The following is a 24,847-nucleotide window of genomic DNA, read 5'->3' as shown; positions in this document are numbered from 1 at the left end:
GAGTCGCGCTCGAACATCAGAACCAGAGAGCTCTTTGGCTGGGATAGAAACTTTTGCGGTGACAAACATCTCAGAAATCAAGATACACAGCTGCAGAAAGCTGACACGTTCAATCCTTGTTCTGAACTGCTGTTCAGTAGCAGCTGACAGGGCACATTTGATACCGTCCTTAGCTTGTCGACGAACTGAGGGCACTGACGGTGTCAGGAAGTCACCCCGCTGTAGGTGTCTTTCCTTTGACAACTAACACTACTAACACACCAAGTCCTCAGAAATCTCTGTGTGGTATCTGCGCTAAGAGTGCCAAATTCTGCAGAAAGAAGCTTTCCAATCAGTATTTTTTTAAAGCATGAAATGCTTTTAGCTCCCGTTGTCGGCAGTGGCGTGACGTCACGCCGAGACCGAGAGCCAACATCCGGGCACTGAATTCCACTCATCCGGGCACTGAATTCCACTCATCCGGGCACTGAAACGAGAACATCCGGGCACCGTACGAGATTTAACGAGATTTAACGAGACACTCTATAGCCCTCCTACAGGACCGGCATACAAGCGCCGGTAGCTTCGCGCCGAACGGGTGGTGGCGTTCCTCCCTTCCTGTACGGTGCGGTTCGGGTGTCCACCGAGATGATAGAGAATTACTGCGCCATTTCCTTTCCTCAAAAAGCGTTGCGTTCAAAGGGCAAGGCATCGCGCCGAACAGGTGGTGGCGTTCCTCCCTTCCTTTACGGTGCGGTTCGGGTGTCCACCGAGATGACAGAGAATTACTGCGCCATTTCCTTTCCTTAAAAAGCGTCGCGTTCGAAGGGCATCGCGCCGAACGGGTGGTGGCGTTCCGTGGACTGCCTGGCAGCGCTACAACACGCTGTCGCGTTCCACTCCTAAAGGCGAAGCTTAAGCGTCATTAATTAGCAGTTAATTAGTATTTTGTCATTAATCAGAAATTAGTCACCAATTAGTAATTTGTCATTACTTCGTCATCAATTATGTGTGACGTAATCCAGTGGTGACGTCACCAGTGTCACATAGGCAAAGTGGTGCGGAAAACGCTTTCGCCTCTACGCACTTTAGACAGTTTCGAACGCGCTGCATATACATTCTTGTCAGGCCTGCGTCTCCTCATGTCCGCGTACGCTTCTGCATCGTTCTGCATTTCATGCTTACCCTACTCTCGGTTACGGGGGAGGCACAGATTTTAAGGAAAGTGTTTCAGCTTCCGTTCAAAAGCGTTACGTATGCTGCGAAACACGCAATGCCGCGACATTTCGACTAAGAACTACATTACTATTTGCTTTGCTCATAAAAGCACAACACAAATTCGCCCGCGTTTCTGCACGCGTGCACTGCGATCGCAGCGTTTGAAAGCGCATTGTATGGTTCTGCGGGCATATCGAAACGACTGCAGAAAAAATGTCACCGCCGCCCCAATTACGTTCGAGCGATTGTCGCAGGCCCATGTAATAAATGTCATGAGAACAGCAGCGGGCGATATACTGTGGCCAGTTTCACTACAACCAGTTAGAGTTGCACTAATTTCTATAGGCATGCCGACTTACCTGTTTTGCGACGATCTGAAGAAACTCTCTCGCCCTCCTTTGTCCGTTGTAAGACTACCGGGAAGAAAAAAGAACTCAACGTTATCCTAGTGTTCGCACCCTGCCGCATAAATTCAATATATATATATACGCGTGCGTTGTTTCACAGGTAAGAACATATTTCGAGACAAACAATAGCGCAAAAGTTGGACACAGTGAAGCCACTATAGCGGGAAGCTGTGTCAAGCCCAGCAGGCTCTTTCCTTAGTTGCCATAGACTCGGAATGAAACGAGATATGCGCAGCTTTTGTTTCCCCTAGAGAACCGCGGCGCTGGGAAAGGAGGTTACGAAATGCACTCGCCGAGCCCCTTCCAGATGAAATTCTGCTGAAACGACAGCCCGCTCGTCCGTAACACAAAACCTTCGAGCAATACTTTGTCGTCGGTCTGTTGACCACTGATGAAACCTGAGATCTCCTCATTGGAAATCCATAGCGGTCCCGCTCGTCGCGAGTCCAGACGCGGCGTTTTTTTAATTTTTTCTCAGCCATTGAAAATATAGGACGTGAGCGTCGCGGACAATGGACTTCCTTAAGTCTTGACAAGTTTCAGAGAGTGGCAATTCTTAATGCAGGAGACGTATCGACCAAAAAAGAAGCCGATTTCCTTCCTCGTCTTTTTTTCTTTCGCTCACCACGGACAAAGAGGGCGAAAATCAGCGCGCCCAGACTGCTACAGGCGTAAACGCGGACGTCAAAAGAAGTAGAGGCACCAAATTGTTTAATGCATATTTTTTTTTCTATTTGGAGTGATGCGTTGGATAATGGTATACATGAGTCACGATGCGGAATTCATTTACGGCGGCTGAATAATTTGTTATTGATTTCTTTTAGCTTGTCGTTTCTGCATCGGTTCAAAAGTCGAATGACGGCTGTGACGTGCAAGACGAAGTTCAGGTCATGTGAAGCATGCGAAAACTCCGATATAATCGCTGCTTATTCATTTTTTTTTTTTGTCATTCCAACTCTTGAGCAGACTTGCGTAGGAGTTGATGTGACTTAAAAGGAAGAAAGCAACGACCATACTGCAGTTTTCGTATGCCTCACGTAACCTGAATTGCACGTCACAACCGTCGTTTGGCTAATGAAACCGAAACAGCGTGAGAGCCAAAAAAAAAAATCGATCATAAATCATTTACCACTCGTTGGCGCAATACACATGGCAGTATATGTTTTTTAATATGCCGCGCGTCATTTTAGAAAGAGGAAACACATCTAAAGTTTGGTGTCTCTATTCCTTTAAGAGCGGCCCGTAGAAGGGAAATGAAATCGTTATTTCCTTACGTCGAGAGTCTCGTCCACGCACCATGCGTCGAAGCAGAAGCCGGTTGGCGGCCAGTACACGTTTGGCAGCACTCCAGTGAAGATGTCGCCCTTCTCACCTGCATGTTGAATGATGATGGATTTTCTATGGCGCAAGGTTTCTTCCTCTACTCAAGGTGGGGTCAAGGACACATTTTCCAAGCATTTCACCCTAAAGAGGTTGAGCACCAGGCAGGGGAACGCTTGTACCCATTGCATCACCGGTGGGTACCCGGCGGCATTGGGGATCGAACCCCCGCACCTTCCGCATGCGAGGCGGATGCTCGAACGACTAGGCCAACGCTGCGGTCCTCACCTGCGTGTTCATCTTGGCCGAGGCGCAAATGAGTGACGCTAGTGTAAAGCGGGAAGTCCACCGTTTGGTAACGCTCAGTATTGGCTTTGAAGCTAAGAACCCATCGGCGTTTCCGGGACGAAGCCACACCAGCGTGGTGTTGCACTACTTCGACGACGCAGAAACTTTGCACGTTTGGGGTGCGAACAACACCTTTTGCGGACTTTGAATAATAGTAACTGTTGAAACGATGCTGAATACTGTTAAAAGGAACACATTGTAACGTACCAAGCGACACACTACACACACTTACTCAGCATTCCTTAGCCATAAATTCGCGTTAAAGGAATGCATGCAATCTTAGCTTGTTATCGGTTTAAAATGGAGACGCTTGCTCCGCTGACGCTGGGAAGCGTACCGGGCCTTCCTTCGAAACAACGACACGCTTTGAACGTATACCTTCACTAAACTGACTTCATAGAGAAACGTTAGATAACATTTGCTTCATCGTCCAGTGTCTCACCTCTGAATTTGTTGCCCGTCATTTCATTTCTCCGTCATTTTTTTTTCTTCCACGTTTATTTCCTGCCCTCCTCTTCGTAGGTTCTTTCTCTTCCTCATTTCCCTTCCCCACGCAGAATCTCACGCGGACGGTTTTCAACGGGCCACAAAAAAATTTTAGCTCTCGGTTTGGCGCCTTCGGCAAGCGCTTGCAGAAAAAGCCACCAATCGCCGATGATAGTTACGTCCGTTGTTATTCGCTGGGCATTACAATAGCATTACCTCCGTCATGCTAAGTTAAAATATGGATACGGAGGCTCACGTACAAGTGTATCGGCGCGACAAAACCCAAAGCTGTATCGTGACGCCGGTGAGCAGAGCCATGCGGCAATGACCATACCGCTTTCTGAGTCACTCTCCTGGAATGGCACTGGTGTACATTATCAGCGGTGAGTTACGCTCAGGAAGAACTCCTCGAATAACACCTCGAGTGTAGCAACCACGGCCGCACTGGAGCGGCGGCGGCGCGCACTGCCACTCGAGTTCGGCCGTGCAACAACAATTCTGCTCAACGCGTGTCGTTCTCCCGTCTAACAGCGACGTGGCGCGCGTGTTATGAGTAAGGATGTGGGGTGGGGGACACACACCTATGTACTTGTCCGCCTTCCACAGGAACTCCATCTGTTTGTTGTGCTGACGCCACTCTTTGTCATCAAGGTGGATGCGGCCAAGGAATAGGCCGTCGAATCCCATCTGAGGAAGGGGAAAAGCAAAGAACAAGAAGGGAAAGTGAGAGGGGAACAAGACAAGAGAGAGATACCGAGAGGGGGAAAGGCAGGGATGTTAACCAGAAAGGTTTCTGGTTGGCTACCCTGCACTGGGGAAGGGAATGAGGGGATTATAGAGGGAAGAGATAAGGAACGGGAAACACAGTCACAATCTGTCAATCAAGGCAGTCTCTCTCAAAAAACAAAACAGTGCCTTGTAAGCCTTGATGGCAGTCGACTGTTGTGGCCACGGACCGAGGGTCTTGGCCTCTGTGAAAGGGCGAGGATCAAGGCGGTCCAGAGCGCAACGCAGCTTATGTCTTTCGGTCACAAAGAAAGGGCACTCACACAACAGATGATTGATTGTCTCTTCACAGGCACAGTTTACGCAAGAAGGGCTGTCGGCCATCGCGATCCGGAAAGCATACTGATTCGTGAAAACGAATTAGACAATGAACAAGACAATGAATTTCATGTCAAGCTAAAGCTGCTTTCACGTATTGGAATTGGCGTTGTATACTGCCCCTCTACGCAGATCTAAGCGCAAGCGACGGTAAAGCAGTTTCACAGCAAAATCCGATAACTTCGCTCCCTTACGCCCCCCAAAGAGCAACGTCTGCGGGCATTGAGGAAAAACGAGAAAGGTCTTAGCGGTTGCGGGAGTAGGCACTCCTGCGACACATCGAACTTGCTTCTCCCAGTAAGAGTGAAGAGGTAAAGACGAAAAAGAATAGCTGAGAGATGCGTTGTTGCTTTCTCCTCGTTTTCACAAACGCAGAAAAACCGCAGACGCTCACCTGTGCGAAGAGCGCGGCCTCCTGGCGCGCGTGTCCGAACGGGTCGATCTGCCAGGCGACGCGCGCGCGGCCGCACTGGCCGAACGTGGCGTTCAGCCAGCGCAGGCCCAGCGACATCTCGTCCACCGTGGCCGTGTAGTGGGTGGTCGCCTCGTCGTTCATGCACCAGCCACCGCCCGCAAATTCCAGCCGGCCTGCGATGCACGCGCACCAATCAGGCGCACTGCCCACTGCGCTGTGCGAATTGATCAGCATTGGTATCGCGGCAGTTACGCGGCACCTCTACCCCCGTAACGCAAGCTACAAATCATTGGCTTCGATTGGCTCCAGCGTGAGCAGGCGTGTTTGCGCGTAGGCGCCCGATGGCCATAGGCGAAGCATCAGCGCCAGAAAGCAGATGTATGATAAGGAAATGTTAGAGGCGATGAAAGTAGAACAATAAATAAAAGGCGAAGCTTGTTTAAGTAGAAATGAAAGCAAAAGATGAAATACGACATTTTTTTCTCCTCGCCGCGTCAGATTAAGTGGCGGCGTATGGAGACTCGGGCTAAATTTGGCAAACTTCACGAGGATCGCCGTCTCGGCTCGCAAGTACACATTCTTAAGTGTGAAAGCTTTAAAGCGCACGAACGAAGAAAAACCCAAAAACATGACCGCACTATAGGTTTTCCTTCCAGCAGACTTATCCGAAAAAGAACTTCCTTTAAAACTACAGGCCACTTTGCATGAAAGAAGAAAATCAAGGCACGCTTAAGATAAATGAAGACGTATAGGCATACACTTACAATGGTTTTTCCTTTTTCATTTAATGTCTTCCGTTGCTTTCAATGCACTGGACATTTCATCTCAAGAAAAAATTGGATTCTGTATCTACGTGCAATGACAGCTAGAATTACATTTAGAATTACGCACTAATTAGGATTACGCACTAAAAACTCAGTTTCTTCTTTCCTTCTTTTACAAAAACAGTTTACGCACAACTCTCCGAGAGCCAATGCTTCTTACGATGTTCCTCAACGTAAGAAGCATGTATTCGTACTTGCTTCTTAAGATGTCAAGGAGCTACATGTCCAGCCCACATGCACAGACTGATAATAAGCGGGGCTGAAGGCACTCTGCTTCGTGTCGCTGTCGACTACATGCAGACAATTTTATTTTGTTTCACCGACTTGCCTTTAATGCCGAACACGACAGAAAAGGTTCGGTTGTATGGTAAGATAATTTCAGAGACCGATTGCAGGGAAAATGCGTGCCACTCTACATTAAGTTCAAATGAAACGTTCGAGGTTGCCTCCATCGGATAAGAAAGCCACCATCATTAACGCGTCAAATCAAATGACTGCCACTTTGACACGAGAGCAATAATTACTGCAGATCTTTAGCATATGTAGAAGGAGGGCAAAAGCTAAATTCTACCGCGAGAAATAGCGAAATGTGGCCTTTAATGCAGACAGCCAACTTCAGTTCAAAGTCTAGAAGCTCGTATGTTTCTGTCGCTCTTTACTTCACACACTGGAAGGCAGCTTATTTTTAATGAAAAAGAAAACTAAATGACGCGAACCATTTGTAACACGTGTTACAGCACCCTATTTTTATTGAGAGTGCCCGCTAACCACTCCAGATTTAAGATACTTTATTAAGACCCGTATAGCAGCGGCAGATGACAACTTCATATCTCCCCCTGTCACGAGCCCGCTGCACTGCTATGCGTAGGGTTAAATCCAAGATTAAGGGCGGTGACCAGCACCGCTTCACAAATCTCGGGGCGCGCGTCCGTGCGCACAGTTCCCGAACGAAGTGTGGGGTCCGCTTCCTCGCGGTCGGGAATCGACTGCTGGACCCCGAGATCGGCCGCGAAGAGCTGCGCCCCCAGCGTGAGCGAAGCAGCCGCGGCACTGGCGGTCTTGCACCGAGCCGCAGGGATCTTCCGAGAGTTATACGCACGCCCGCGGCGGCCGTTTCAGTTAAGCGCGGGGCTTTACTTGCCCCAAACGATCATTCCTTCCCACGAGAGCGACAACAATGCAGGCCCGCACTGCAGCGAGGCGGCGCCAAATATACGACCGGCGCCGCGTGCAAGGAGGCCTTCGCGTAGCAGAGTGCGACGCCGTTCCTTACTCCTCGCTCGCTTCCTTTATTTTGCCCGCGGCGTCTTCTTTATTTGCATGGGGAACAAGCCTTTGTTTCCGCCGTCTCGGGGCTCCCAGGAGCGGGGCGCAGGCGGTCGTCCAGATTTATGGCGGCCGCTGAGTGGTCATTCGCGTCGCAAGCGCTCCCCCGCGGGCCGTCGAGGCGGAGGATCGCTGCTGCGGTGGAGAGCGGCGACCGCTCGTCCCGCGACGTGGAGCACCGCAAAGACGACGTGCGGCGGCGGCGGCGCGGGCACCGCACTTGTAAATCAATCAGCCGAGTAACGCGTCGGTGCTTGAGCCGCACTCTGCTTGTCTTCCCCCCTTCCTTCTGTCCTCAGTTATACATCTTCACAGTGGGAGACAACGCAACGCACAACGCACACGCGCTCGTGCGAACCAGTACGCGGGATTTCAGCATGGTGCGGCCGATGGCCAAAGGAACACGTGCAATGTTTTTGTATTTATATTTCTCTCTAACTCGCTCCCTCACTCACGTACACGTCTTTCTTTGTATTCTCCTTCAGTTCTTTTTTCTGCCCATTCTACTCTTTGTCTTCTCTCGAGTGATTCGGGTTCGCGCTGGGCGCCCTTTGAGAAAGAGGGAGATGTCAGGCTCTGGCTGTCGCCGTACGTAACTCTGTAGTGCGGGAACTCGCGGAAGCGCGCGTGGCCGCGGGGCTGATGCGCGAGTGGCACCCACGAGCCGCTGCACTTCGGAGAGAGAGAATAAACACTGATTTGTAAAAAAGGAGACAGGAGCGGATTGTGGGTGAGGTCCTCAGTCCAAGACTCCAGTGGCTTCCGCCGACGCTTTGGCGATGGCGAATAGCGCCTCCTGGTCTTCCAGGGTGCCGCCGGCCAGCGTCACCTCCCACTGGTCCAACGCCGAGTTGGGCGCCTTTGAGTGGTTCGGTTTAGCTGAGCACATCCATGTAATCTGTGTGAATGCGAGAATATCGCCACACCAGGGACATGTATCTGCGTATAATGTTGGGTGAATGCGGTGTAGGTGGTGGAGATTGGGGAAAGTCAGTGTTTGGATGCGTCTTAGGTGGTAGGAGTCCGCCGGAAAAGATGTGGCGAGGGGGGGAGGGGGAGGGTAGAGGCACCTATTTAGGCGGAGGGTCTCTAGGCGGGTTGAAAAAGGCGTTCAGAGTGGGTAGAGAGTAGAGTCAGAATGCCCCGCTCGGTTGGTATAATCTCGAGCCAGGGCATCTGCCCTGATAATGCCATCGAGACCTGCATGTACTGGGACCCAGACGATGACGTGATCATATTGGAGATTGCCGCCCAAAACGCGGAAAGCCGTGCGCGGAACACGTCCAGTCGTATAGGCTCTGCAGGAGGCTAGGGAGTCTGTAAAAATGTGGGTGCCGAGGTGTTGGGTGTCGCTCATCTTGATGGTGATGGCTATTGCAATGGGTTTTGCGGCCGCCGGATCCAGTGCCGTGAAGGACACTCCAAGATAAAGGGTGTTGGCATGACTGACAGCAACGCAGGTATATCTGTGGGGCTGTCCATAGGAAGCCACATCCACATACATAGCCGAGGTGTCCTGGCCGTACTGCCTACGGAGACTGCGAAGACGGGCCTGAAGGCGGGCGGCCTGTGACTCGTGGTTCGTGTGGTGAGGGATAGGGTCCATGTGAAGGCGGGAGCGGATAGCGTTGGGAAGAATTCCGGTCAAGGCCACGGTCCTGGTGGCTTGCGAGTCGCCTATTCTGGAAAGGATGGCCCTTCCCGCCGAGGTGGTGAGGAGACGAGTCTGTTGGGAGTTCAGAACAGCCTCCTGGATTTCCGCAAACGTGTTGTGAACCCCGAGTGCAAGCAGTCTAAGGGTGGATGAACACATGGGGAGGCCCAGAGCTGTCTTAAAGAGGGTACGGATAAGGATATCGATTCTACTCTCGGCGATGCGATCAATAGTGTGGTATGGGAGACCATATTGGATTTGGCTCATGGCCAGGGTCGTGACAAGGCGGATAGTGTCGTCCTCACGCATACCCTTGCGATGTCCAGCGATACGCCGTACCATATGGGCTCAATTGAGCACGTATACGTGCGTAGAGTGGCAATGGTGTGGTTGGGCTAGCCATCATGCTGGACCCAGAGGCCAAGCACTCAGATGAGTGATTTTGCTTCTGTTGGGTGGTTGTGAATCTCGAGCATGATTGGACCGGGGGAGCGATAGCGGGGACCATGAATACGGATCATTTCCGATTTGCACGGTGCACATTGCAAACCGCTGATCTGAACAAAACGCTGGCTGTTTGTAGGGCTTGCTCTTTTGCGGCGAGAGATCCTCGGATGTACCAGATGGTGATGTCATCCGCACAGATGGTGTATCAGATGTCGGAGAGTGTAGAGAGCTTGTGGGCGAGAGGAGCCGTGGCTATATTGAATAGCAGTGGTGATAGGACAGCACCTTGTGGAGTGCCATTGCCAGGTGTTTGGAAGGGAGACGATCTAGTAGATCCGATACTGATTAAGAGTATATAATGATCGCTCCCTAGGGTTACCCCTAGGTTAGTCTAGGCAGGGCGGGGGACATTCTTGGTGAAAGTGAGTACCGGAGAGGTGTCACGGGAGACACTATTACCTAGTGTTGTGGGGACTGAAAGATCGGTTCAAAGAGTGGGCGTCGTTGTTCCCACCAGTGCAACTACAAGCGCCGTTCAACCGGTGTGCGCAGGAAAACAACGCCGCCTGCTTGCTTCATCGCGACGCGCTCATGGCCTTCTTGTTTCCTCATGATGCGAACGGCTTCCGGAGAACTGCGACGAAGCCTGCTTGGCAGCGTGCGCTGTGAGACTTTCAGACTGTGAGCCGTCGTTTGCCACCCAGGTGAGGAAGTTAGCAGAGCAGTCGTAGATACTGGCTTAAAATTCGGACTATATGAAGATTACCTATATGCTATATGAAGATTACCAGCAGCACTCGGAAAATGACCCAGAAGATCTACCCGTGCATTTGTGTCCTTAAAAAATAAATGAAGCGTGTTGTTTCAATATTTGCCACCTTGGTCTGGCGTCATTAAATTCTGGTTGGAAAAAATATCGCGGCCAGCTGGCTCATCATGGACCTCACTAACGACTACGTCGTAGCACCTTCAAGCAGACGATACTCAAATGGACGCTCATCGTTCGTTTTCACTAGCGTCATCTGGTACACGCTTCATGCGAACGAAACTACAGGGTCAGTTATTGACTAAAATATCTGTTTCAGCCAGTTGGTTCATACATGAATCATAAGGGGGCAGCGAAAAATCTGCCCCACAGCGCCTGTCCTGTCTTCATTGTTACTTGTGACACCATCCGCTACCGCTTTACTCGAATAAATGCGACAGATATAGAGAGTTTACGAAATGTGCAGTCAAACGAGCCCCACGAGTCAGCCAAGGACACGCAGAAGCTCTCTCTTTAACGTCACAAACGCCTTTTGCTAGTCCGATAATCTTTTCAGAAGCCTGCATGGTATCATTCCATTATCCTGAAATGAAAACAAGCTAGCAAAGATGAGAAAACGAAAATGGCAGTAAAGTGGGAAGAGCTGCCACAGACTCGCTTTTCTTGAGACAACAATGGCTCGGAATAAAGGGAAGAAAAACACAGCTTACACCGCCGGCTCGTTTTTCTTCAAAATCTGTCTTCGCCCCATCTTTCAACGCCATCCCTCGGCACGAGGGACTGCTTCCTTTGTTGTTTCGCGCTTCTCGGTTTCTCCGCGGCGTTTTCCATCAGCCTCGATCAGCGGCGATACGGAAACAGCTCGGGCAGAGCAGTTACCGCGAAAAAGCAGATCGTTGCGAACGGACTCCGGAAAAAGAGAGCACGCCGCGCCAACGCCCGGAGTGGAACTTGTATATACACTGTCTCGGTCCGCACACATAAGTTAACGGCCCGATGCGCGAGTTCCCGCACTTGGCTTCAAGCCCGAGAGCGACGGCTCAGCTTCGCGCGCCGCCGAACGCGCGTCCCCTTCCTGCCTCGGTCGTTTTTCGCGCGCGCCCCTTTATTTCCGCCACTTCACGGCCGGGCCCCATTGCTGAGAGGCGAGGCCGCGGCTCTTTCAGAAAGCCATCCTTCAACGCGCCCCAACAACGGAGTCGAGAAGCCGTGCTCGCCTGGCAACAATGGCGCGCAAGCCCGGTTGCCGCAACGCGCAGCCCGCCCGCGAGTGATCGCGCGTCTGCCTCACTGCATGCAAGCTGCCGCCTCAACGCAACCCCCCCCCCCCCCCCCCCCCCCACTCTTTTTCCCCTGGCCGTTGAAGCGCGTCGAAATGCCGCATTTAAGTGAGCCCCGCGCCCGCAATTTAAAGATGCATCAGTATAAGCTTTTCATTCATTTTCTTATCCGCGACAGAAGCACACGCAGATAAAAAAAAAAAAAGAAGACCAATAAGTCGTTGCTCTGCGTTCCTTTATGGTCTCCCCCGCTTTCCCTACTCGTAGCCGTCGTCTCATTCAGCTTCGGTAGCAGCAGCACTCCGCTTCTAGCGCCTGAAGGAGCTTCTTTTCCTCTATGCACCGCCTCGAGTACGCGCATACGTAAGCACGCAAGCATGCATGCATACACTCGGCGACCTTTGCAGCTGTCGCGGGCACACATTTGACCTCATATTCCGTTTTCAAGCGGGCTCACAGCATCTCTTTGAGTGCGTAAAGGGGTGAAAGCATGACATGTCTGAGCCCTTTTAGGAGGCTGAGTGCTTCTTGGAAGACAGGCGAGAGAGCTTGAGTAAAAACAGATCGCTGTCAACGAAGACGGCTGACACGTGGGCGTTCGAGCGTCTGCTCTTCTAGTACGGTCCCATGCCGTCGCTGACAACTGTTTTCTTAGCAATAGCGCACCCGTGTTCGGCGCAAGACCCGTTATGGCTGCTCTGTTTACGCCTTCAGTGGCTAGAGCGTAGGGGTATTTCTCCGAATATGTGCACGCGTAGCCTTTTATAGCGTGATCCGACACTTCTCAGGCTATCCCGAAGAGCCAGCGCTCCTTCGAGGCAAATGTAATTCATTTTCACCATTTCATTTCATTCACCCTCCATCGCGAAAGCAGCATTATAGAAACCAGTGAGTCATAACAAACGCCGATATAGAATAGAAATGGAACAATCTTTCTGAAATGGAACCACGTAAAAGGAGAAAAGTTAAAGACCGTGTTAAGAAAAAATCTAATAAACAATTTAATAAACGATGGCGAAACGCAAAGAGGACAAAGATAGCTACAAAGCTGGGCGGAGACCGGTTAGCCTCAAACGAAGTGTTTGGGATAAATGAATGATTACTGTGGTTGTTTTTCACAACCTGACGTGAACGTTAAACTGGTGGAGGAAAAAAGAAAGGAAGGGCGGAATAGAGCAACTGATAAAAGGTCACACTAAATAAGCGAGATCATAAGCTATATGAAGCCAGCACACTGATCAAAACAGCTGATTCAGGCCCAAAGATATAAAGTGGCATCTGTAAGGAACTCTTCAGGGTCAATCAAGGCACCACAAAAGAAATGTCATCAGGCTCCCCCGTACACAGCCGCACTGATTTCGCTTTCCTGTCACTTGAGACTGCGTACAAACGCGGCCACCAGATCTGGACATCATCTTGAGCAGGGTATGCTGATCCATGGTCTAGTTGGTTCTTGTCAGTCATTATGGAATCACAGCGCCCGTCCTCGTCTGCAAGCGCTATGATTCCATGATGAAATGGACATCATCCTGCACCCTGGGCTCAGCAACAGTGGGCCGTGTACACTTCGACCGCTCGATCAGTAAAAAGTTCACGCAATTTTCATGAAGAAAACATGACATAGCATCGTGGAATGAAACTAGCAGTCATCTTTGCCGTACTTCCAGATCCATGCACACAGATACCCTTACAAAAGTGCACCCCCTCCCTTCTCCTTCTAAAGCCTGAACCAGTGTCCGCTCGTCGACGCGCATGAAGAGCAACGCCGATCGGTACAGCTAACCTTACTCTGAAAATCGGCCGCCGTTTGGCAGGCTAGCAAATTTTGCGGACTTTGGCGCTGCGGATGAAAGAATCGGTAAGTTGTTGCCTGCTATTCCCCACGTACTCCCCAAGCGTCGTAAGAGTAAGCAGTAGTTTGAGAGAGAGGGAGAAGAGTTTTTAATGGAAGAATGGCGGTTTTGGCCACCGTATAAAAAGCACCGGCATGCTACTCTGCTTTGGGGAGGGGCTATAGTGAGATTAGGCCGGTAACAGAAAAGTGCGGAAAATGGTTTTAAAGGTAACGATATACAAGCAAAAAGGGTGGTCAGTTTGTTTCTTTACTGCTTCCGAGGAGAAAAATCGCCAATATAAAAACGCCGAATATGCAAAAAGCGCAGGAATATAGTTTGTTTCTGCGCCGCTTTTGCGGCAAGAAATATCCATTATAATTTTAGGTTGACAATCGTTTAGTGGGATTCATCTCCATGGAATTTGAGATGCAGCGCATAAAAGGTTTATAAAAGAACGCGTGCCATTCAGAACAAAGGTATTTAGAAAGCACTCATTCAATCTTTGGAACTTTTCGCGCGCTCCTGTTCTTCCCCGCATACACGTATCCCCGAGCTGCCAGAAAGAAATGCTAAAGTGTTTCTATTTCGCCGCTGGGAATAATAATTAATTAATTCATTCATTCATTCATTCATTTTTTTTTTTCGCTATTCAGTGAAAAAAGGAGCCAAGGGAAAACACGTTTTGGCGGGCTAGTTGGTTAAGCATCTTGAATAAACAGCGCGGACGAAGACGAGCACAAAAGACAAGAAACAAGAAAACGGACGACACAGCGCTGACACCAGCGCTGTGTCGTCCGTTTTCTTGTTTCTTGTCTTTTGTGCTCGTCTTCGTCCGCGCTGTTTATTCAAGAAGCCAAGGGAAAAGCCGTTCAAGCACGACTTGAGTTGTCCTCGACCCCACTTATCAGGCACTGGCAGCAGCGACAACAGCACAGAAAACAATGTTCTAGGACGCAGCTAGCTCATTCAATATAAATAAAATATACAGCAATAAAAATGGAGCCCTAGCAAGTGGTACAAACATTCAACTTATCAAAATAAACTACATCACACTGCACCAATGAGCGCATATCACATGGTTCACAAAATAATACAGTAAGATTCAGCGGATGAACATGGCGATGAGATCAGAAAGTTGCAGTTTAGAAATGCCGATACCTTGATTTACATAGTCCTTTAACATACGTGGTAACAGATCGTGCAGCATTTGTCGACCGTAATTAGTCCGGCAGGTAGATATTTTCAGAATGGGGCACAAATATCTCCTTGAAATCAGGCTACATGGGATTCGTTTTCGCCAATGTTTTCTGCTTTCCTTAGGCGTACTTGCTGATTTGTGCAATTAACACCAGGCCACCAGAGAGACGTTGCGATGAGTTGCGAGCCATGGATTTCATTCAACCAGGCTGGGAACAATCCAGGCATTGACCGGGACGTACCGAGAAATTCTGGACAAGTGCATCTTTCAACAGGAAATAGTTTATAGTTTTTATGGCGGTTTAATGTCCCAAAGTGACTCAGGCTATGAAGGACGCCGTAGTGGAGGGCTCCAGAAAATTTCGACCACCTGGCGTTCTTTTGCGTGCACTGACATCGCAAAGTACACGGGCCTCTAGCATTCCGCCTTCGTCGAAATGCGACCGCAGCGGCCGGGATCGAACCCGCGTCTTTCAGGTTAGCAGCCCAGCAGCGTAACCACTAAGCCACTGCGGCGGCGGAAATAGTTTATGAACGCAATTTTTTCATATACCGTAAGATTTCACAATAACAATAAATATGCCCGCAGATCTCCGTTCAGCAGGCTTGCATTTTTTTTTTTTTTGCTATTAACCTTCTTGCTGTCGTCAAAATCGTTATCCATTGGTTTTCTATGGCAGTCTTGCTTACTCGATGAAAGCAATGGACAAATTTTAAAAGAAAGATATTGCTACGCATCGGAAGAATGGATATTTCCATTTCCAATATTTTTAATATTTCAATAACAGTGCCTTACAATATTCTACAGTTGTTTCAGAATGAAAATTGATGTCCAAAAATCCTGGACTTGTCGTGGGAACGGCCCGGACAGAAAGAGGACGGCGGGAGCAAGAGGCGTTCTTGACAGAAAACTTGGAAAACCTAGCCCGGTGAGCTGCAGACACCAGGATAGTTGTGAACAGGGATTGGTTAATTAAGAAAAATATGGAAACAAAACGTTACCCCATTCTGTGGAGCTGCCGCTGTAGCTCAGTAGTTATGGTTCTCGGCTACTGACTCGAAAGACGCGGGTTCGATCCCAGCCGTGGCGATCGAATTTTGATGGAGGTGAAATTCTAGAGGCCCGTCTACTGTGCGATGTCTGTGCACGTTAAAGAACCTCAGGTGGTCGAAGTTTTCCGGAGCCCTCCACTAGGGCGTCCGACACCAACGCGACCTAAGCGGGCCTATATTCCATATATACCGGGTATTTCATCGAAAGTGAACAAAAATTTATTATTTTTTTTGCATATGAACACAGATTTTGCGTCACAATAATACCTTCGTTGGAGGACATCAGAAAAGAGGTGAATAATGTTAACTACTTATTCACCTAATTTCTGATAATTAACTTTTTAACTACTACAGGTAGGCACCTGGTGACAATTAGAGATTTGAAGCCGGTCGTTATAAATACCCGTATAAGTTTTTTTTTATATCATTTAGAAGACACGACTATCCTCGGCGCTGTGGCCCAACAAATTTTGGCAGCATAGTGCCAAAATACACGTGCTTTCGAAAAGCATGCAGGCAAAGCAATTCCTCCAGTGCATGTATCTTGTCGAAATAGCCAGATTTGGTCGAGCCGCAGCGTTAAGGGCAATCGCGTTTTCGAAATTCTAAACAACTGACAACTGATATGGCTATTACTAATGACCGGATACACATATCTAAATTGCAACCAGGGGTCTAACTGCAACAGTAAAAGAAAAAAAAATTATCAGAAATTTGTTAAGTGCCTAACTAGTTGACATTATTCGTATGCTGTTTTTTGATGTCGGTCAAAGAACGTATTTTTGTGCCACAGAAGCCGCCTTTATACCTCACAAAGCCTATTTTTAAAAATGCTGGTTCATCTTCGCTGAAACACCTGGTATATGTATACGCGCCAAGCCGAACTGCTAGTGTGTTCAACAACTCAGCACCCGTGGCTGCACTCAGTCTGCTCTCTGCGGGTGTGCTCTGCCTTTGAATAATTTTAAGTGCCCTCGAAACTTGGGGACTGAGTCTAGAAAGCTTTCAAACCGCGGCTTGCTATCACTCCGGAAACAAATCCCCTGCGTGCAACCAAGCATCCTGCGCCTTTCCTTCTCAGCAGCCATCTTGGTCAGCCCTTTCATACAATGGCTGCGGTGCATCCGTTTGCACAAACTTGTGAGCTGTCACATCAGTCCTTCCACCGGAGGAGAAGGGGGGGCTGAGAACAACAAATAGGCAATCAGCCGGACTGGCATGGTCCTATTTTTTTTTGTCGTTGCTGAGGTGTATGTCCCTTTCTCCTTCTTTACAGTACCGCAACCTTTCATTTGATAGAGCTGATTCTTGCTCCTTAATTAGTTGACATTCACCGGACGCTGCCTTTCGAAGGCGTTCAATGCATTCGTTCGTTAAGTGCGAATTCGTTTCATTGCATTGCAAGCTGACTGTTTTGGATCCGATGGGCTCAGGCTGAAGGCATACGCCACGTTTCGTAGCGAGGCTGTCGGCTGGAACGTCTGAAAGCTGTAGCCGGTTGAACCCTGTTTTCCATCACCGCCGGAGACGCGTAATGTCGGGACACGAGACTGCTCTCCCCGAGGTTCAACCAGATTTGCATGGCGTGTCCGTCCGTAATGCGGACGCTAATGAACCTCGTTAGTGTCGTACGCACAGTGCCCTTTCACACTCGGGGGAGAACCCCATCGTGAGCTGGCTGTTTACTGCGAAAGCAGAGGGCGCAAAAAAAAAAGGAACTGAATGGAGTCATTTAGGGCATTGTCCGTATCCGCGCAGTTCGAGAATCTCGCAGAGAAATTTAGAGTAAAAGAACACAGTTCAACTATTTCCATGTGGTCCAATAAGGCGGCTGCAATAGTAAGCCTTGGCAGGCTGAAAGGCCAAAGTGTGTGCGTGCGTGTGTGTGTGTGTGTGCATGAGTGTGTGTGCATGCGTGTGTGTGCATGCGTGTGTGTGCATGCGTGTGTGTGCATGCGTGTGTGTGTGCGCTTGTGTTTGCGTGCGTGCGTGCGTGCGTGTGTGCGTGTGCGCGTGTGCGCGCGTGCGCTTGTGCGTGCGTGTGTGTGTGCGTGTGTGTGTGTGACAGCCGCTCATTAAACCGGAAGCCCATCGTGCCACGAAGGTGTGTGTGTGTGTGTGTGTGTGTGTGTGTGTGTGTGTGTGTGTGTGTGTGTGTGTGTGTGTGTGTGTGTGTGTGTGTGTGTGTGTGTGTGTGTGTGTGTGTGTGTGTGTGTGTGTGTGTGGGCGCGCGCGATAACACTCGATGGCACTCGAAAAGATGGCGTCCTCATGCAACCTGGCAGTTGGCGGTTAAATTAATGATTGGTTGCGCGAGGTTGCTCGGAACAACATGGATCGCACAAGCCCCACTGGTGGCAGAACCTGCCATCCCAGGGCAATAGGGCTCCGCTTGACCGCTGCACCACTGCGCCAGGAGTGGTATGAGTACACCCAGGGATCTATGCAGAGAAAGACCAATTCTACATGGGCATTAACCCGATAGCTATCGCGTCACACCCTTAAAGCGGAGCGCGGGCCGCGATACGCCGGCGACGGTCTTCACAAAGTTAGTACATAGATGAGAAGGGGTGCGGGGCCGTAGCGGCGGCAGCTACTCAGAGCCGTGCAGAGGTAGAATTGCCAGCTGCATGACATCGGGTTACATCACGCCGCAGCGCGCGGCAACTGTGTTCACAAAGTCAGCGGCTGAGCTTACGCCTTCTCACACGTAAGCAGTCTTAAGTGTTTCTCTTGACTTTTTAAGCATGAAATGCTTTTAGCCCCCGTTGTCGGCAGTGTGGTGACGTCACGCCGAGACCGAGAGCCATCATCCGGGCACTGAAATCCACTCATCCGGGCATTGAAATCCACTCATCCGGGCATTGAAATCTACTCATCCGGGCATTGAAATCTACTCATCCGGGCATTGAAATCTACTCATCCGGGCATTGAAATCTACTCATCCGGGCACTGAATTCCAGTCATCCGGGCACTGAATTCCAGTCATCCGGGCACTGAAATCCAGTCATCCGGGCTCTGAAACGAGAACATCCGGGCACCGTACGAGACTTAGCGAGATTTAACGAGACTCTGTAAGCCCTCCTACGCGACCGGCATGCAAGCGCCGGTTGGTCTCCAAATGAGACAAAAAATAACTGCTGCCAGTGCCTTCTCAATGTTTATCAAGATATCAGTGGAGCTGTGGGTTTGATAATGCACGGAATTATAATTTCCGATTTCTAATAACGCGTGCAAAAAGCACATAAATGCCACGTTACACTTCGTTGTCATACGTGATCCGGGGGAGAAGCGCTGCGTTCAAAGGGCAAGGCATCGCGCCGAACGGGTGGTGGCGTTCCTCCCTTCCTTTACGGTGCGGTTCGGGTGTCCACCGAGATGGCAGAGAATTACTGCGCCATTTCCTTTCCTCAAAAAACCTTGCGTTCAAATGGCAAGGCATTGCGCTGAACGGGTGGTGGCGTTCCTCCCTTCCTGTACGGTGCGGTTCGGGTGTCCACCGAGATGACATTAGGCCCGTAAACATTTCATGCTACTCTACTCTCGTTTACGGGAGAGGCAGAGATTTTTTTTGAAGCGAAAGCTTCACTACGGAACCTCGGACTTCAATCGCTGACAGTGCAAATTTGACCTTCAAATAACCTTGAGCTTGGAAAGCAAAAGAAAGGCGCATGACTGGACCGCTGGGGCAGTGGGCACCTGAGTCGCGCTTTGATACCAATGGAGCGGGAGCTTGGAAAGCAAAGGAAAGGTGCATAACTGCCTGCTTGGAACAGTGGACACCTCAGTCGTGCTTTAAGCTACGTGGCGGTAATGCCAGATGTGCGCTGCACGCGTTGGCATTGACAACGTTGAGGCAGAAACGCGGCACTGAAGCCACAGACCATCGGCGTTTATTGTGTTCATTGGCGTTGCCGTCGAAAACGTTTTACACTGCGATGATTTTACGGAAAGTAAGTGCGCATAACTGGCTCCCTGGGTCACTGGACGCCTGAATCGCGCTAATAGGTACGTGGGGTGATGAGAGACAGATGTGGGCTGCATGCGTTAGCGCTGACAACGTTGTGGCTGACGCAATAGGCCGCAGCGTTCACTGGATGAGCAAACTCTCGCGATCAACCATTAACTGTCACTAGCCAGGGTGGCAGGGTGGGTGCGCTTCCTATCCAGTGCCCGGTACGCACTCAACGCTACAGACGCCAAGCCGCTTATAGTTGCCCGATGCGCCATAGCTTTCGCTCTGTAACCAGGTTCAGCACTAGTTGAACCACACCATTTTTTTTTTCTCGACGCAGTTGTGCATACTACAGCACTTCACGAATAGTTCTATCTGGCGTAGCTTATTCGCTTCCTCTGTGTGATCTCGAATACTTCCTTTAGCAGGAAGGGTCAGTGGCGTCTCATGCAACGATTGTGCACATGTGAGACTATGCTATATACTGGCTTTCATACAACGACTCAATAATTGCAATAGTGTAGATGAATTCTGATGACGCGCACACATACATTGTTTGTTTGTTTCAACAGTCACAACTCGTTAACACATTTCCTAACCGCCGTCGCGATGACTCAGTTCTTATGGCGCTCGGCTCCTGATCCCAGCCGTGGCGGTCGAATTTCGATGGAGGCGAAATTCTAGAGGCCATGTTTCGCGATGTCCGTGCACATTAAAAAACCCCAGGTGGTCAAAATTTCCGGAGCCCTTCACTACGGCGTCCCTCATAGCCTCAGTCGCTTTGAGACATTAAACCCTCATAAACCAAACCATTTCCTAACCTACCGGTATCAATGGACGCGACGTAATCCACCTTCGCAACAAAGACGCTTCCATCTAAACCTTTGGCGACCGAGCGTATCTACGCGACATCTACCGTTAATTAATGGCCACCCTTTGTCAAAAGTACTGAGTTCTAGGGATCTGCTTCTGGACTATGTTATGTGACTCGTTATTCATCTCCAGAGTCCCATATCTCTCGAAGCTGAAAGGAAATCCCGTCCCCAGCCTTCCTAAAGTTCGAACTTTCACGCATGCTACAGACGAGTTCCGCTAGGCTGTTTAGAAGCAAATACCTTGTTCACTTGTTTGACAAAGCATTTTCACCCCTAGGAGCCAGGGCTCGTACCCTTCAAACCTCGGCTGCGTATAGATGACACCGCATAAGCGAAGTCAAATAAGGGACTTTACAGTCACTAGCTAAACATAATTACTGCTCACTAGAAAAGTTTACACACTTTGACAGCCCTAAAAAGGCCAAAACATATGGAGAAGAGGCAGAACGCGCTCTGTCCACAGGCTGAGATGTTTAACAAAAATCTTCCACCATACGTACCATCCTGCTTCATTTAAATTTAAATTACCACATCGCTAGGGCTCACGCTCAGTAAACAAAAAAAAATCAGGGGGGCACTTTGTTGACCTTCAGTGCGGTGAGGCGAAAGCCTTTAGCGTGGTGTTGCTGCTTGTGTCACTGATGTGTGGTTAAGATGCTAGGTACACAATTGTTTGTGAATATTAAATGCTGGAGACGCTGGAGGGCGTTTTGGAGGCATCCGTCTGATTCGACGCCTAGCTACAAACACTCTCCAGCGTCCTAGACAAGGAGAACTACATATGCGTTGGCAGGAAGTAGCGTAGCCATTAGCACTCTCGGCTGCGGAACGGAAGGATTCCAGAAGAGGGCAAATACGGGCTGGTTGGTACATGTTTTACGAATTGGAAAAACAGCGCAATCAAAGACGAGACACAAGAGAACGACAAAACACCAGCGCTGGTGTTTTGTCGTTCTCTTGTGTCTCGTCTTTGATTGAGCTGTTTTTCCAATTCGTAAAACGGAAGGATGGTGGTTCGAATCCCATCGTGCACAAAGATTTTTTTTTCTAGTCTGACTAGAAAAAGTGTGACACCACTGCTGACAACCTTCTGTCGACAACGATGTGGCATTAAAGGCTTTCGCCTTAAAACCACAGTGCGAAAAAAACGAACTAGTTCACAAAAAGCCTCCCGGTGAGACAGCGCGATAGGGACGCATAGCTGACACACGAGTTATCTTTCAGTCACAGGGCAGCAGTACGTCCACATTGCTGTCTAATCTAGAAAAGGGCTTTCCATGAAGGAAGATGTTTTGATGTTGCTCTTTCCTTTCCTGCGCACATGCCTTGCAAGCGCAGTGTTCGCTCAATGTAGTACCGTGGTGATGTGTGTGATAGGAGGGTTTCACTGAAAAGCTCCTGAACTTCTCGCACTCCTCCCCCAGAGCGAAGAAGCTTCAACAGAAGGCGCCCGCTCCCAGGCGAACATGGCTCACGTGACCCAAATTCCCAGGGGCAACATCCTTATTAGTTGCCGCAGGAGAACACGGGCGTTTTCGATTACACCATACAACGACACCAACAATGTTTTTTTTTTTTTTTACATGAAGGAGTCTTTCATACCGCAGTCACTTGCAAAGCTTGGTCGGTAGCCGGCACATGTCCTGTTTTACTTCACTTTTGCCCTGTTCTGTTCATGGCTGCTAAGTGAACTCGCTATCAAGTCGCCAAGTAGAGTAATTAGCTTATAACCTTATTCAAAGAGACTCACTCATTTGCTTCTTGTCTTGGCAGGCAGAGAATGCATGGAATCGTTGCCATGCGTCGTATTCCATAAGCTGTCCATATGCAGCCAATGGTGAGGTCTGGTCGCCTTCCACCGAATGGCCGGGTCGCTTCTTACAGACGCTTGAAAGCCGCGGGTATATCCGAGTGACCAATGACCTAGGACTAGACGGACGCGAAATGGGCATTTTAAAACGGACAGCTTATAGAATACGGCTCCATATATCTTCTCTTATTTTTAATACTCGCGTTCTGTTGTGGTTCAATGCCTCGAGCTAAATTCGTGGCTGTGACCACAGCGCGAACTTCGACCTAAAGCCTATGCCCTTAAAACTAAGTGTTGTCGCACAAATGTCCTGCGGGAGCTACCAGCTGCAGATGCCGCGCCTCCACGTTAACCAAACGACCACACGAAACGAACCGAACAAGTCTCCGTCTCTTTTGCCGAGATCCCAGCGCACCTCCCACAGAAGGAGCGCGTACCTCAGCCTCTGCCGACAACAGCGCGGGGATCTGAGCTCGGCGAAACTCGATCACAAACCACGTAGACGGAAGCTCGCCCGTCTCTTCGCGGCTCGCTCTGTCGCCGGGGTAGCTTTTTCAAAGAAGCGCGGTCGATGCGCCGAATTCAATTTCACAGCCACCCGCTCTTCTAAATGAATTCTGTTTCTGTCTGCTCCTTTTTTTCACTTCTCCCCGGCGAAAGCTTCGCATTCCTCGCTCGTGCGTGTAGCGCGATGCCCAAAAGCAGGCACGTGACTTAAGCGCAAGTCCCCGCGACTTGCGCGCTTTCACTTTCGCCCCTGTACTCGCTGGCGCATTTCAAAAGGAGTCATCCGGACGCTCTTATGCAGGTCGGTAACGAAGGGCTGTCTCTAATGAAGGACGGGCTGAGAGGGAGGTGGCAAATGACGTGATGTGAAAACTGCGAGCCCATCTCGTCGAACCGACACTGTTACTTTGCACGTGCGCTGCAGCGAAGCATGGTCGCTGCGTCGCTCTGCGCGTGCCCAGAAACGCATATATATGCACGTCTCGCAAGCGTCGTTGTGTAGGATGCGCTATGTCGTTAGACAACGTGAACGAAGTGCTGCAAAAACTAAAAAGAAACGACGGAACAAAAGAAGCCACCTTTATTGCCTTTCCATGTATTTCTTGCCTACGATAACCACTAATCAATAATTTAACCCATTTTACACTACAATGCGACACCAGTTAGCCCCACCGTAGCTGCTTCATCTTTTGTTGACAGGCCAGGGAAACATGGTTTACGCGAAACCTATACTTCTCTGCCTGCAAACCGAACATTGGCGCGAGTAAACTAAACTAAACTAATCGCAGATTCCAATCGGCGATTACGAGCAAGTGTTTCCCTGCTCCGCGAATCCAAATATCTAGTTTTAATAGGCGATTTAGATTTCGATTCTGAGTTTTGATTGGAACTGGATGGATATCCTGGTTCTTCGCAGATTCGGAGAGCTTCTGCGGATCACCGATTTAAATACGCTAAAGGATAAGATTTCTTCACAATTATAAAGAAGTTGATCCACCTTTTCCAATGGAATGACGAAGTCTACGCTAACCGCGTATATAATTTCAATTTTTCAGGGTGGCAGAACTCTATCGTTTAACTCTGCTGCGTAATCCCCTTCCTCAGGAGATAATCAAATGTAATAAAAATGCCGCAGCTGAGAGTAAAACAAAATTCAAGACTTTTGCGCCCGTAAAAATGCGGATGATCAAGGGTAGCTCGCCTACAATGTGCATTTGTAATTGTTGCATTTGCTTTGAATGTTGTGGCCGTCACGCATGAGTGTGCGACGGTTGTGTTTCCGTTTTGGAGCGCTTTGTGGTGAACGTGTCAGCACGAACTTGAGCATCTTGACGTGGAGCACGTTTGCGAGAAGCTTTCCGAGAACCCGCCGCACGCTCGTTGCTCTGGTCTCCCTCATACGTGCAGCGTTCAGAGCACGACGCTCTGCTTCAGCTGCATCATGACTGCAGCGGCTGCTACTGCGCAGGCGCGCTGGATGCCGCTCCATTTAGCCATTTCAGGATGATTTCTTCAGTGGCGTTTCAAGGCGCTTGACATCGTCTAGCGCTGTACAGTAGGGTGCATGTACTACTCTCGTAAGCGTATACCGAATAGAAACCGCGGCCGAAGCGAGAGTTGAACACTTCACCGTAAACTAAACCAAAGAAGCGGCTTAATGCGCTGCGGTCCTGGCTGTAGTTGCCAGCAGCGAAATGGGTATAGTATCTGGCCTACAAAGTATAGCTGAACTCCGTCATACCCACTGCGTTTATACTGACCGGAAATTCTGATGTGCTTTCAATTAGGGAGTAATTGCTCATTAGCGTCCACTTGAGCGCTGCCATGCGACTACAAAGGAAGCGAAGAAGCTGCGCATGCAGTGGAAGAAAAACTCGCCCTGGAAAGCTGTATAGCGTTCCTTAGTAGCCGTGTGGCGGCACTCACGTGGATGCTAATGAGTAATTACTCCCCATCTGAAAATCTGCTCCACCTTCACTAGTATGCCTTCTATGAGAAAAGACCCGACACTGGGAACAGTGAAACCCGAAGCACTAATTAC

General features: G+C 49.6%; 1 protein-coding gene across 1 annotated transcript in view; it reads right to left on the bottom strand.

Moving 5' to 3' along the window:
• The window catches only part of LOC149351829 (lysosomal alpha-mannosidase-like), a 347,210-nt gene that overhangs the window by 33,447 nt on the left and 288,916 nt on the right, over positions 1-24,847 (bottom strand). Inside the window, exons 4-7 of the mRNA XM_089581157.1 lie at positions 5,257-5,450; positions 4,340-4,445; positions 2,879-2,976; positions 1,557-1,610 (exon numbers count right to left, since the gene is read on the bottom strand). Of these exons, the coding sequence (XP_089437283.1) occupies positions 1,557-1,610; positions 2,879-2,976; positions 4,340-4,445; positions 5,257-5,450 (452 nt within the window). The remainder of the gene's footprint in view (positions 1-1,556; positions 1,611-2,878; positions 2,977-4,339; positions 4,446-5,256; positions 5,451-24,847) is intronic.

This window comes from Amblyomma mixtum, chromosome 3 (assembly GCF_055824585.1).
Source record: "Amblyomma mixtum isolate Tamu chromosome 3, ASM5582458v1, whole genome shotgun sequence".
Classification (NCBI taxonomy): Eukaryota; Metazoa; Arthropoda; class Arachnida; order Ixodida; family Ixodidae; genus Amblyomma; species Amblyomma mixtum.
The sequence above is the reverse complement of the archived record's forward strand: the minus strand, read 5'-3'. Positions and strand labels throughout refer to the sequence as shown.